This window comes from Molothrus ater, chromosome 16, assembly GCF_012460135.2.
Source record: "Molothrus ater isolate BHLD 08-10-18 breed brown headed cowbird chromosome 16, BPBGC_Mater_1.1, whole genome shotgun sequence".
NCBI lineage: Eukaryota > Metazoa > Chordata > Aves > Passeriformes > Icteridae > Molothrus > Molothrus ater.
The window spans coordinates 6,127,188-6,140,605 of NC_050493.2; the positions used below are offsets into that span (position 1 = coordinate 6,127,188).

Here is a 13,418-nt window from a genome sequence, read left to right on the forward strand (position 1 = left end):
ATATGTAAATTCCCCTCCTCTGTGCACAATGGAAATGTAGCCAAGCCCAGCCATCACCTTCCAGGGATCCCAAGGTGGTTCATACATGAGAGCAGAGCTGTGCAGAGCAGCCTGGCCTGGCTGGGAGGGCACAGGAAGGTGACAAGGACAGTGACTTTGCTCATCTCCCAGCTGGGAGCTAATGGGAATTTGATACTCATTCATACCATTCTGAAACACTTGGACAATGTCACAGTAACAGCTGGATTATAGGGTTTTTTAAATTAGGATTTTTTAGATAATATATATAAGAATTCATAAAAATGCATTTTACTTGATGATAAGGCTGCTTAAAAATGATAAACATATACTTCAGAAAACAACTGCTTTTCTGCTGCCTCAACCACAAGCTTCCTAATGAATGAAATGACCTATAGCCTGGCTCCTAAATGCATCTCTGTGCTGGGAAGGCCAGCAGGGCTGTGTGGATGAGTCAGTCTTCTAAAGATGCTGTCTAGGAATCATCAGATAATCAATCCCTTTCTTTGCAGTTCTGACAAAAGCCACGTCAACTGGAGAACTACATAAATGTCAAGTTATCTTGCTCTGTAAATTCTGGCTGAGGGTTGCCCTTGTTCCACCTATACAGCTTGTACATGTTTTTTCTCTAACCAATGCCATCAGCTGCACATCTTTTTAATTACTCATCTCTGTGCCTTATCACTGATAGGTCATCAGCTCTCTTTCAGCACTTGTAACCTCTATTTTTGCAACAAAATGCTATGCAAATCTGGTCAGTGTAATTACACTTCTCCTAGAATAAAATCCCTCCTCTCCTGCTGTTTTGCTGATCCCAGCCTTCTCTTGCCTTTCCACTTTATCCCAAAGGAACCAATAAATAATTAGAAATTAAAGGGCGTTGAGCAATTTGCACTGACCAGGTAAAGCAGAGGCAGAGAGATTTCCTGGATTAAACTCCCCCCTCTGTGCAGGACAGGTCAGTTGAGCTGCACCTGAGGGCAGGAGGAGCACAAGGCTTTTTCATGCCCAGCTCAGAGCCTGAGGACAATGAGAAGCAGAAACTTTCCAGCCCAAACCCTGCCTGTGGTGCCCTGGAACCATCTGTGCAGTCTGGAAGCAACCCTGGTTAGTGTGGGCAGCTGGAGCTAGAAACATGGAATCACAGAATGGTCTGGGTTGGAAAGGACCTTAAAATCCACTAATCTAACCCCCCTGCCATCACAGCAATGCAAAGAAGGGAAAAAATGGAGTTCCAGCACACCCTTCTCTAGGCACAGAGCTTCAGATACTGAAAGGACTGGTTTCTCAGCTAATTAAAGCCACTCAACAGATAATGATTTTGTTAGCAGCCAAACTCAACAGTGAAGATGTCATCACCAAGCAGGGAAATGCATGAAGAAGATTAACAATTCAGAATAATTCTTCCATGAGACACAAAAGCCTGGTTTCCTGTCAGAAGGAACTGAGCTGAAGTAAGACAAAAGCATCTCCCTCATCTTTTTAGATCCTTCTTATTGTATTGCCTTAATTGCTTGCACCAGTAGCCTCACCTCAACACAAGTTTTGCTGGCTCCTCCACTGATGCTTTGGAACTCTGAAACCAGAGGGGGACACTGGTGGGGATTGTGTCCCATGGTGCTTTAGGGCAGGACAGGGTGGAACACACATGGAGCATGGAAAATGACCCATTGCCAGAGCTGCCCCTTGGCTTCCCCCATTGCCAGAGCTGCCCCTTGGCTTCCCCCATTGCCAGAGCTGCCCCTTGGCTTCCCCCATTGCCAGAGCTGCCCCTTGGCTTCCCCCATTGCCAGGGTTCCACCTTGGCTTCCCCCAATGCCAGAGCTGCCCCTTGGCTTCCCCCATTGCCAGAGTTCCACCTTGGCTTCCCCCATTGCCAGAGCTGCCCCTTGGCTTCCCCCATTGCCAGGGTTCCACCTTGGCTTCCCCCATTGCCAGAGCTGCCCCTTGGCTTCCCCCATTGCCAGAGTTCCACCTTGGCTTCCCCCATTGCCAGAGTTCTACCTTGGCTTCCCCCATTGCCAGAGCTGCCCCTTGGCTTCCCCCCAGAGTTGCACCTTGGCTTCCCCCAATGCCAGAGCTGCCCCTTGGCTTCCCCCCAGAGTTCCACCTTGGCTTCCCCCAATGCCAGAGCTGCCCCTTGGCTTCCCCCATTGCCAGGGTTCCACCTTGGCTTCCCCCATTGCCCCAGACTCACTGCAGCTCTTCCCACCTTGTGTGCTCTTCCAGAGCCACATTTGTGCTGAGGGTGGGGCTGAGGCAAGGCCCCCCTCCACATCCAGGCTGGATTTTGACATTGTAATCCCTGCAGAGAGGGGAACACCTAAGCCTGGACCGTTCCTTTGAGCTCGACAAGACCTTGCTGTACCTGCAAACCTTGCTGTACCTTGCTGTACCTGCAAACTCCAGCCTTGGAGCAGCCCAGGGTGCCCAAATTTTGGGGGTGGCAATGCCAGAGAAGAGCAGATGTCACTGGAGATGATCCACTCTGGGTCAGATCACTTCCCCTGTCCTATCCTAACTTAGCATCACATCTGCACACTGGCTCTCCTCTGCTTTTCGGAGCCGTGCTCCTCCCTTTCCTGCCCAACCTCAGTTAAACAGGTCCCTCTGGCCTCTGTGGCCTGTCATCTTCCAGAGGTTTGTCCCAGTCATCCTGGTGCCTTTATCTGCTGCCCACAGGCCCATTCCTGAAGAATGTGCAGCACCCAGGAGCAGCACATCCCATTCTCCAAGGAGTGCAGGGTGCTGCACCACTGCACTCTGTCACACCTGTGATCAGCAGCTCCAGGGATTTTTACAAAAGCCTTGCAACACAAGGCTGTGCTGACTCCAAAGGAACCACTAGTCACACTCTAAATTCACCTTTTATTTTTTTGAAGTATTTTAATATACTGTAACACCATAGGTCACAAACAGCTCTGTAAAGGGTTTATAAACCTGCTAGCCCACAGCAGGTACTTCAAATCAAGTCTCACACAGCTCCTGGATATACTGGCACACTGCTAAAAACAAATCCCAATGCCATCATTACTTTTCATCTTCAGGCAATTCAAAGCCTCTCTTTTCCCTCCAAAGTAGAAGGAAATGGAAAGCAGCATTAACCTTTCCTATTAACCCAGTGTAAGGGCTCTAGGGTGTGATCAGAAATCTTCCTGACTTCAGGAGGCTTTGGAAAAAATTTCCTGAGATATCTTTTTGCTTGAGTGTTTGGGATTAGAGTCTTGTCCAAAGATTAGTGAAACTGGGGGGATTCCTTCTGTTTTCTCTGACAGACTTTGGATCAAGCCTGCAAAAATCCCCACTCCATTTCCATCCCTGAGTTGTTGCCATGGCCACCTGCCATGAGTGACTTCCCCCCCTTGTCACCTCACCAGCACAAGTCCTGGGTTCCCTCCCTGAGACCCCATCCAATACAAAAGGAGTCTCAGCTATCATCTCTCATCTTCTCAAGCTGTATGCTACAGGGTTCCTGGCTACTGCCTGGCACTGACAGTGCTGCAGGATCAGTTCTCTGCAGCAGTGGGATTTGTCCCAAAGGGATTTGGGATTCCAACTGCTCTGGCTTTCTAGCTCCTCTGCTTTGCTCCATGACAGCCCTGATGCTACCAGCCTGTCCAAACCATATGGTTTTCTGATGGAGAGAGAGAGTCCCAACAGGATCTCTGAACTTTTCCTGATTCTTTTGGTCAGCGTCCAACAAACATTTTAAAATGTATTTAATTATGCAGAGCTAATGCCTGAGAAGTGAGATACAGTCACAGCCTGGGATGCAGTTCACATCTGAAACAGAGGATGCTCAGATCCATTTTGGATTCCTATTTATAGATCAAGCTTAAATCTAACATAAACATGTTGATTGGCTTTAACAAGTAATGCTCTGCCCCAGGCTGGAGACATGGCCCTGTACAAGCTGTAAAGAACATATTTAAAAATAAATTCAGGCCCTCATCATCTCTTAGTTTGTCCTTGCTCGGCCAATTCTGCCAACTTGTTTTGAAAGGACTTTTTGGACTTTTAGTCAAGAAAGTGAAAGATTTCTGCAGGGGAAGAGATCTGTGAAATTATTCTGAGGCCTTGCTGCACATTTTAAGTCTCCTCCTTTCATCAGGAATTGTACATTAAATCAATCTGTTGACTTTGGCAGATTCATTGTTTCCTTACTCAGTAAATCAAAGATGCTACATTTCATTGTTTTTCACAAGTTCTCAAAAGCACTTCTTCCTTTCCCTTGGATGAGATGTTCACGATTTTCTTTTGAGCCAGAATTTATGTTCAATATTTAGAGTCTTATCATTCCCTTTTCTCTTTTCTTTCCCTGCCTTGAAGCAGAGTCCACCTCAGGTAATTGCAGCTTTTATTCCCAGTGTGAGTAATCTCACACACTTGCTTTCTAATTACTGCCTGCACAAACTGAAGGCATCACAGATTCACAAATTACCTCAGACAGGTAGTCAGCTCTCTTTACAACCACAGAATTAAAGAATCAAAAGATAAGCCCCAGCTCCTCAGAGGAATTACAAAGCCTATTCTGCTCCCAGGGAATCTCCTCTGCACAGCCAGACCAAGCCCACAGTGTCCCTCCAATGGCCCATGCCAGAGCTGGTGCTAAGCTGCTGATAGTGCTGCCACAATTATGCACAGACATCTTGTAAATATGCAAGAAAATAGCTAACTATGGTTATTTATGCACGCAATAAGCAGCTATGAAAGGCAAAGGAAATGTGCAATTGCCCTGTGCATGTGCTTCTGAAAGCCAGGCTTCAGTGCTCAGTGGAAAAACAATTCTCTGTAGGCTCCTATTTATGGCAAGAGGAAATTTTCGGTGAATTAAATCAAATTAAGAGCTATCCCTTTATGCTGAACAAAATGAATAGGAAATATGTGTATATATAGATGCAGGGCACAGAAAGATGCCCAGCCCAGGCCCGGGTAACCCTGTCCTTTCCCAGGCCAGCTCTAGGTGTCACTGTGGGAGCTGGATGGGATGGGATGCTCCCTCCCATCCAGGGATTTGTTCCATTTAAACTTTAACATCAAGAAAATGTCACCTTGGTGCTCCCTGCTCCTGGGAATTGCTTCTGTCACCGTTTTCATTTCAAAATACCACTGCACATGGCAGAGTGATGTGAGTGGTCCTGGCAGATGTGGGGGATCAGTCTGCTCCCCACTCTCACCCAGAAATAATACAGGGTGAGCAGAGAAATCACAGCGTGGCCAAGAATGCTGCTTTGCTGCAGCTTGGATCTAATTACTGCAGGTATCAGGCAAATCATCTAATTCTATTAGAGCCAGAGTAAATCTGAACACTGGGAAGAAACTGGATAAAGCCATATCCCATTTCACCTAATGCATGTAACCCTGTATATTTAATTGTCCTGCTTGCTAAAAGGAGCCTGAAGACCAGGCATTATCAAGGTTTCAATTTATTTTATACTCCTAACTTGACATCTTTCCAGCTGCCTTGAAAAGAAATAAAACAAACCAGCAAAAATTGACCATAAGGAAAAAAAAACCCAAGGCTAATTAGAAGATAAGCAGGAATATGCAAAGAATGTAACAGCCCTATAAATGTCCTTTGGTCAAATATATTACTCTTTATTAATCAGCTTACATGTTTTTGAATCCCTCTGCTGCTCTGCAGTAAAGCTGAAAACTGGCAGGAATTACTTTAAAACATGTATTTTTAAACATCCAAAGAATTTGCAACATAAGAGAAGTTGCATTGTGCAAAAAATAATTTTAAATTGTGTATTAGCAATATGCTCTTTCTTTCTTTGCAAGCTGACAAAGCTCCTGGATCCCCACAGGGTCAGGCAGTGTATGCTAACACCAAAACTCAGATCCTGGCATCTCTATATTGGCAAAAGTCCCCTTCCATTTCCATATACTTGATTTTAGACTGGGATTTATGTGTAGGAATCATTCCCTGTCAGTTCCCATAGCGGCCAACAACAATACCAAACACACCTCGTGGTTTAATTTATGGAAATTATCCTGATTCATTGCTAGAAACCATGGCTCTGTGTTTTTGTTAGAGGCATAAGAGGCCCTACCATGCCCTTAAGAGCCTTGTTCAAACATTAACAGAGACAATCCCAAAGGGACTTGCTAATAGCAACCATAAATCTTCCTCTGTGCTCCCATGGCCCTTTCCCCCCATTGATCAGAAAGCTCCATCAAAATCAGAATTAATGGAAACCCCATGATACATCTGTATGACACATTAGGTGAAATCATGGCCCCAGGGAAGTCAATGGCAAAAACTTCCACTGACGTCACCAGGGTCAGGATCTCACTCCCATTTTTATGGTAATAATTCTTTGCTGCTAGGCCAGCTGAAGCAGAGAGAGGTGAAGCCACGTGCCCAGAAACACAAGTGAACACCAAGCCCAGAAGATCAAGTGAAGAGTGAACACTGAACTACTATTTTTGCTTGTTCCTCTCTTTTTTTCCCACCAGCTTCTATGTCCCTAATGCACCTCAGCCACCCCCTGCTCTGCAGGATGGACAGACTCCATGGCTCAAGCACTGCTGGGTTTGCTGCAGACCTCTCCTCCTGCACAGACACTGCAGCTGAGCTCTGGACTGCTGGGGAGGTGAGCAAAGATCAATACTCAGCAGCTATGTGGCACAAACTGCTGCAGCCACTGCTCTTTGTGCAGACCTCAAGGGATGAGACTGCTGGGCTTCACCTCTGCCCCTCAGGGGACAGCCTGGGCACTGCTCTCTGTGGGGACAGGGATGGGCACAGACTGCATCTGTCCCTCCCCAGTGGATGTGCCCAAGGAGCAATGTTCACACACTTGTTACCAAGGGCTGACTCAATCCCCATTTGCATGTGCCATGAATATTCCAAAAACTGGTGGGTACTGAGTGGCGAGGTCAGGAAAAGGGAGGGCTGTCCTGGAGAAAATCACTCAGGCTGTGTCCATACAGTGCCCTCATCACCCTCCAGTGCAGGCCAGAGGAGCATGGACAGCCTGCTGCTACCTGCAGTGTCACCTCTGAGCTGGGGAGGGAAAACACATGCTTTAATGGGCAAATATAACCCCCTTAATGAATCTGATCCAGGCTTTTGGGGACAGAAAACCCATCACAGGTTAATAAACAAGCCTGTGTTTGTCCTCTTTCCTGAGCTACAAGTCCACCGGACCCTTGAATGCCACATGTGGGATGGCACCTGGGTACCACAAACTGCTTTATTCAAAGTGCTGCTCCAGCAGAGCCTTGCACTGAGCACAGCCAAGATTCACTGGGCTGAAGGTCTCCTGTGGCATCCAGCATTTTACACCTACTCCATCCCAACCAGCTAAATCAGCCCACTCCTGATGACCAAGGATCTCCTTTATTCCTGCTCAGCAGCTGCTGTGATTCACACAATGGAAACTGTAAACCTTAGGGCTGCTTGAGCTATTCTTGCCCAGACCATTTCCTGCTGAAGCCAGGGGAATTTTTGCCTTGCAGGGTTAAAGACCTGCTGACCTCATCCCACGGTGCCAACACACCATCAGCACTTTCACAGAGCTCCTGCTATTTCATCCCTCTGAAAGGGACTTTGCAACTTTGTGGTCAGCACAAGTAACTCCATTTTCTGCCTGGTGGATGGAAACCACTGCCTGTGCTGCAACTCCCTGCCTCTGGAAACCACGGGGTGTGCACTTGTTTAGTATCCCAGGGCTTTCATCTGAGGTTGTGACATTTCTTTCCCTGTGCAGCTACCCAGCCAAATTCAAGAAGACACACGTTGCCATTAAACAACCCTGCAGAAAAGCCCCGAACGGTGTCACATTGTTTAACCAGAGCCACAGGCTGACATGGGCACATCCCTGTTGAGGATTTAGAGGCAGAGCAAACAGATCTGAGCCCTGCTCAGCAGGAGGCTGCCCTGCCTGGGGCTCCCTGCCATGCCTGGGGAAGCTGCAGCTCCTGCAGCCGCAGAGCCCGCGGTGCCACCGCAGCGGGGCTGCAGGGCAGCCTCTCCTCCCTTGGCAAGGCAGGGCTGCCAGGCACAGCCTTTTAAATAATAATCAGCCAGCAATGCAAATCTAGCTCGTGCAAGATGCTGTCTGCTTTCTGCCATCCTCCCCTTTTTTTTTTTTTTTTTTTTTTTTTTTGTCAGCGTATTTATTTTAAATAACTGAAGAGGGCACTTTCAGCCTGGTCGTGACTAAAGGATCTCTGACACCAATGGGGTTTGTCTTGCTGGCAGACTTGGCAATTATTCAGGTAATACAGTAATACAGAGCTGGAATCATCGCTTTATGTTTAGCAGGGAAAATGAGCAGGGAAGTCAGAAAGCAAAGTTGCAGGGATGCTGGAGAGAAGCCATGCAAAATATTAATACTCAAACAGCAGTGACATCCTGAACAAAGAGCAAATAATGATAAAAAAATAACATATATCCAAACATACCAACACTGGTTATCTTTTGGGAGACAAGGTCTTGTAGTAAAGCCTCAATTGCAGGATTATGTCTGGAATACAGCTCGTACCGATTAATGCCAATGTGGAATTTTAACCAGTTTGGGTAGGAGTCTATGGAGGTCTCTCCAGTTGGCAAAAATTCTTCATGATGGTCTTCATTTTGCCTACCACCAAAAAAAAAAAACCAAAAAAAAACCAAAGTTGAGGAGAAAGAAATAATGTTACAGTTTGTAGCACTCATCAAGAAACAGGGTTTCAAAATGTGACAACTTGGAAAGGCAAAGCCCCGCAGAAGGGAGAGAGATCCCGTGTTCCTCCCTGCACCAGGAGCCTTTTCTCACCTGGGGCCAGTGGGGAGATGGATTCCCACTTCCCCTCATCCTGCCTGACTTAACACCCATGAAAGTCAGGAGCAAAACTCAGAGAAGCATCACTGAGCATTGGCAGAGGCCCTTCTGTAGCAGAAACACAGAGCTCAAGTTTTACCTTGTGTTTAGGTTGCATTATGCTGCACACAGCTTTTACAGGTCTGACTCAAATATTAGCGTCATCCTGAACCTTTTTTTACAGGGACATGGGGCAGAAAAGCAAGATTTCAGCAGAACCTGAGTTGTGGTGCCCAATGCACCCACTCCTCCTCCTCTTAAAGAGGGAAAATGAGAGAAACTACATCACTCTGAACTGGCTGCTAAAGAAGAATTGACTGATCTTGCCCCTTCCCGAGCAGTAAGAACCTACTACAGCAAAGAATTAACTAAAATGATCTCTACCTTCTGAAATTCACTTTAGTTCTGTGAATCTTGGCTGCAGCCACTAAGGAAAATATGTACAACAGGCAGCTGCATTGTGGATATCATGTTGATTTCACTCTTCGCCTACTGAACAGACTAACCCATATTTTGATCCAGAGTTCTCTGTGTTTACAGTCATCTCCAGATGTTCAGGCATTTGTGACTTTTTTTTTTTTTCTTTTTCTTTCAGAGAACCCAAAACTTTCCAGGTTATTTCCCTTCACAGTCAGTTAGGATTATTAGATGGAACGGGCCTCGACAATTCACATGCTCATAGGGCGGAAATCAGAATTATTTATCCTCTCTTTCTAAAGGTTTAGATCATGCTGGCTGCTCTGCAGCTTGACAGAGCTTTTGCACGGTACAATGCAGCTGTTTAAACATTACAATGTCAGTGTGTTTGGAAGAGGGTGCTGTTGTATTAGACAACCCTTTTGATTTTTCAGTCATTGAATTTCTCAGCATTTCTTAGGAGCCAGCAGGGCATACGATTCACAGAGGCAACTGACTGCTTTGAAGGCTGGAGAGCAGCGGAGGTGCAGGGCACTGGGAATTAATTGAGGATGAAAAATGTAGCACAGATCAGATCCTGAAAGCGGAAATACCTGCCAGGATGAATGCCTTTGTTGCACTAGAGCCTGCTTTGGAGAAAAGTTTAAGTATTACTGTCTGACCTCACTGCTCAGCCCCTACACCTCTGGGTGGGAAATTGGGAAGGTGCTGGAGAGGAAGGCTCGCTGTGAGCTCACCCTCTTCCTCACACCGTTCTTCTGGCAGCATCTTCCTCGGCTGCAGCTGCAGATGGGGCAGACTGACCCCTTGGCCTCAGCGCTCCAGCCTTCCCGTGCTCCCGTGTTTATTCTGTATTTCAGGGCATTTATTTTCCGAATGAGCACGACCGGGCGAGCCTGCGAACAGTTGCTCTTTTTCCCGGTGACCCCGAAACGCTCCGTGTTTATTCTGTATTTCAGGGCATTTATTTTCCGAAGGAACACGACCGGGCGAGCATGCGAACGGTTGCTCTTTTTCCCGGTGACCCCGAAACCCCTCTGCCCGCTTCCACCCTAGAACCACGACACCCTAAAGCCCGCATTCCCACGGAAGGGGGACACGCCGCGTCCCCACCCCGCCCGTCCCGCTCCCACTCACCACTCGGGCTGCTCGGCCGCCCGCGGGTTGAACCTGATGTCGCTGTTGACATTGAAGAGGAGGTCGCCGTCGGCCAGCGGGGGCAGGGCGGCGCGGTACAGCGGGTGCTCGAAGAGCGCGGCCAGCGGGGCGGCGTTGCCGGCGGGGGGCGGCGGGCGCGGCGCCCCGGGGCCGATCAAGCGCCGCGCCCTCCCCGCCGCCGCCGCCGCCGCGCCCCCGCCGCCCGCGCCGCCCGCGCCGCCGCCCGCCGCCCGCTCCGCCGCCGCCTCCCGCGACTGCGACGAGAGGTTGGAGGCCGGCTCGGCGCTGAAGTCCTGCAGGATCCGCAGCGTGTGCTTGCTGGGCCAGCGCGGAGCGGCGGCGCGGGGCGGCGCGGCCGCGGGCGGCGGGCAGGAGCAGCCCGGGCGGCCCTCGGGGCCGCGGCGCTCCAGGCGCGGCAGCAGGTCGATCATGATGTGCATGGTGCAGGCGACGAGGAAAACCATCAGGATCAGCACCCGGAACTTGCGGACCAGGAGCATTTTCATGGCCGGGGCGGCTGATGAATTACCGGGGCAGGGGGAGGGAGGGGAGGCGGCGGACAGAGCCCCCCCGGGGCTCCGGCGTGCTCCTCTCGGGTCGGGAAGCGAGCGATCAAGTCAATAAAGTTACCTCCATAGGCGCCGGGAAATAAGCAGGCTAAACCCGATAGGTCCTCATGTCTCAGTATCATCAAGAACTTGGGAGGGGGAGGGAAAAAAAAATATAAAAGGGAAAAAAAAATTAAAAAAAAAAAAAAAAAGGAGCTCCGGACCGAGCCTTTAAAATCAACAGGAAAACAATGCCAGCGGCATGGTAATATAGAAAGCCATCTGTTCACGATTTCTCCCTCTTTTTATTACAGGGATCACAACAAACAGGGAAAACTGGCTCTCGGAGAGAAACCGGCATCAGACACAGGCGCTGATTAAATAAAATTAAACAAAAATGGGGAGGAGGAGGGGGAAAAGAAAAATATTAAGAAAACCTGTGCAGAAAGGCGACAGAAGAAAAAAAATCATCCATAATATTTGGCTGTGCTGGAAACGCTGACTCCTTTCCCTTGGATTTGAGCAGTGATGCAGCAGAAGCGCTCCCCGCTCTCTCTCGCTCCCTCTCTTCTCTCAGACTCTTTAAGAACATTGGCTGGAAAATCATTTTCTTAGAGCGGTTCCAGTTTCTTCATCCATCGCGTCCAGTGCTTGGGAGAGATTAGTAAGTTCAACTGAGATCGAGTCTGGGTGGCTGCTGTATCCGAGCTGGGCTTGTGCTTTGGCTTGGGTTGTTTTTTTTTGGCTGCAAAACTGTCTGATGGCACAACTGCAACATAAAGGTTAAATATGGCACAGGAGAAAAAAAAAAAAAAAGAGGGGGGAGAAGGAAGGATTAGAGGAAAGAAACTAATATAAATCAGTAGAGGTTCTTTTTAGCGAAGAGGTCTTTGATCTCTGCTGGGTCTTACAGATCTTTCTTTTAAAGAGAGAGAGAATGGAAGAGAGAAGGGGGGAGAGAAGGAAAAGGGGGAGAGATCTTTGGCAGGTGCAGAGTGAAAACCTCTTTCAGCCACACTGAATTCTGGAGACTGGTTGGACTAGTAGCTCTGCAGCTCCAGCTTTCAGTGGGTGTGTTAAATATTATGAGCGAGCCATGATTCCTGCCTTCCTCACGTCATAGTTAGGAGATTGGCTAAATAAACGCTACAGTGATAGTAACAGGAAAACCTCAACCAAAAGAGGGTTTTTTTCCCTCCTCTCCTCCCTCCCTCCCTCCCACCCCCCCTTTTCATTCTACTGCAGCTCCAACTGGGGCAAGGAGAGGGCGTCTGTTCCACAAAGGTTTGGGGGGAAAAAAAAATAAAAATATAAAGGGGAAAAGAAGAGAAGCGGTAGAGGAGAGAGGAATCGGCAGGAACAGCAGAGCGAAGCGGCAGCAGCGCGGGGTGTGTGTCTGTCTGTGTGTCTGTCTGTGTGTGTGTGTGTGCCCGGGCTGGCACCGCCAGTGGCGCATTGCCCGCTGCGCTCGGGCCCCGCCCGGCAAGGGCAGCCCGGGCTCCGCTGCCCCTCTCTGTCCAAGCCGAGATCCCGCGGGGGTGATAACCCGATAACCCGGCAGAGAGCTGCCCTCCCTCCGGCTGCTTCCGTGCCCGGCGGCCCAGCGGGCTGATGGAGGGGTGGCCGTGGGGCCAGCGCAGCCCGGAGGTGCTGCTGGCAGCGGTCCGACAGCGAGGGCACTCTGGAGGAAGGAACGAGCTGTTCCTGGCTCTTCAGGTGATCAGGCAGGGATGTCCAGAAGTGGCAGAATCAGGCAGGAACTCAGATTTCTGTCTTTGGCCAGCGTTGCCCTGGATTCTGTGGTCCATAGCAGGGCTCCAACAGCTGCTGAGTTGGGCTGTAGGAGGACTGAGAAAGATGAAGTGCTTACCCCGACCCACCACCACCTTTCCACAGAATCATCTCAATGCTGAATGTGGCAGTCCGTTTTCCCCTGCATTAAACCACATCGAAGTATTTGCTTTCCTCAAAAAGTCTTTCCTCCATCCAGCACTGTTCCCTTACTGGCACTTCTGCAGAGCCCCGTGTTTTGCACTCCTCTGAAGCAGCGCAGTGTTACAGTGTCACCCTGTTTTGCACAAGGGAAATCACTGACTTTCCAGCAGGAAAAACAGATTGATGAACCAAAAAAAACCCAAAAAAACCCCAAAAAACAAAACCTAACAGGACCATGATCCTATGGACTGCTCTGCACCTTTGTGTAGAGACAAAAGTTGCTGTCCTAGAGAGACCTTGTGGTCCCAGGGTTCAGAGGTACAGCTGGATCCTTCAAGTACAGGTGCACTCAGTCACAGAAAAACATTTTGCTACAGAGCCAGAAGCAAGGCTTTCTGTCTTTTCTCACTTTTTTTCACCAAGATCAGCTTGACAAAGGCTGTCTGGACATTGACTACTTGGCTGATGGAGGAGGGCAGCAGAAGGCAGCGAGGGGTGAGTGCAGGGTAAGTGGTTCCCTGTGTATCAC

At 48.9% G+C, this 13,418-nt stretch overlaps 1 protein-coding gene across 1 annotated transcript in view; it reads right to left on the reverse strand.

The window, feature by feature from the left end:
- FAM20C (FAM20C golgi associated secretory pathway kinase) overlaps positions 1-12,016 on the reverse strand; it is a 58,084-nt gene extending 46,068 nt beyond the window's left edge. The window contains exons 1-2 of the mRNA XM_036392345.2: positions 10,386-12,016; positions 8,434-8,609 (exon numbers count right to left, since the gene is read on the reverse strand). Of these exons, the coding sequence (XP_036248238.1) occupies positions 8,434-8,609; positions 10,386-10,912 (703 nt within the window). The 5' untranslated portion in view covers positions 10,913-12,016. The remainder of the gene's footprint in view (positions 1-8,433; positions 8,610-10,385) is intronic.
- Positions 12,017-13,418: the final 1,402 nt, after the last annotated feature.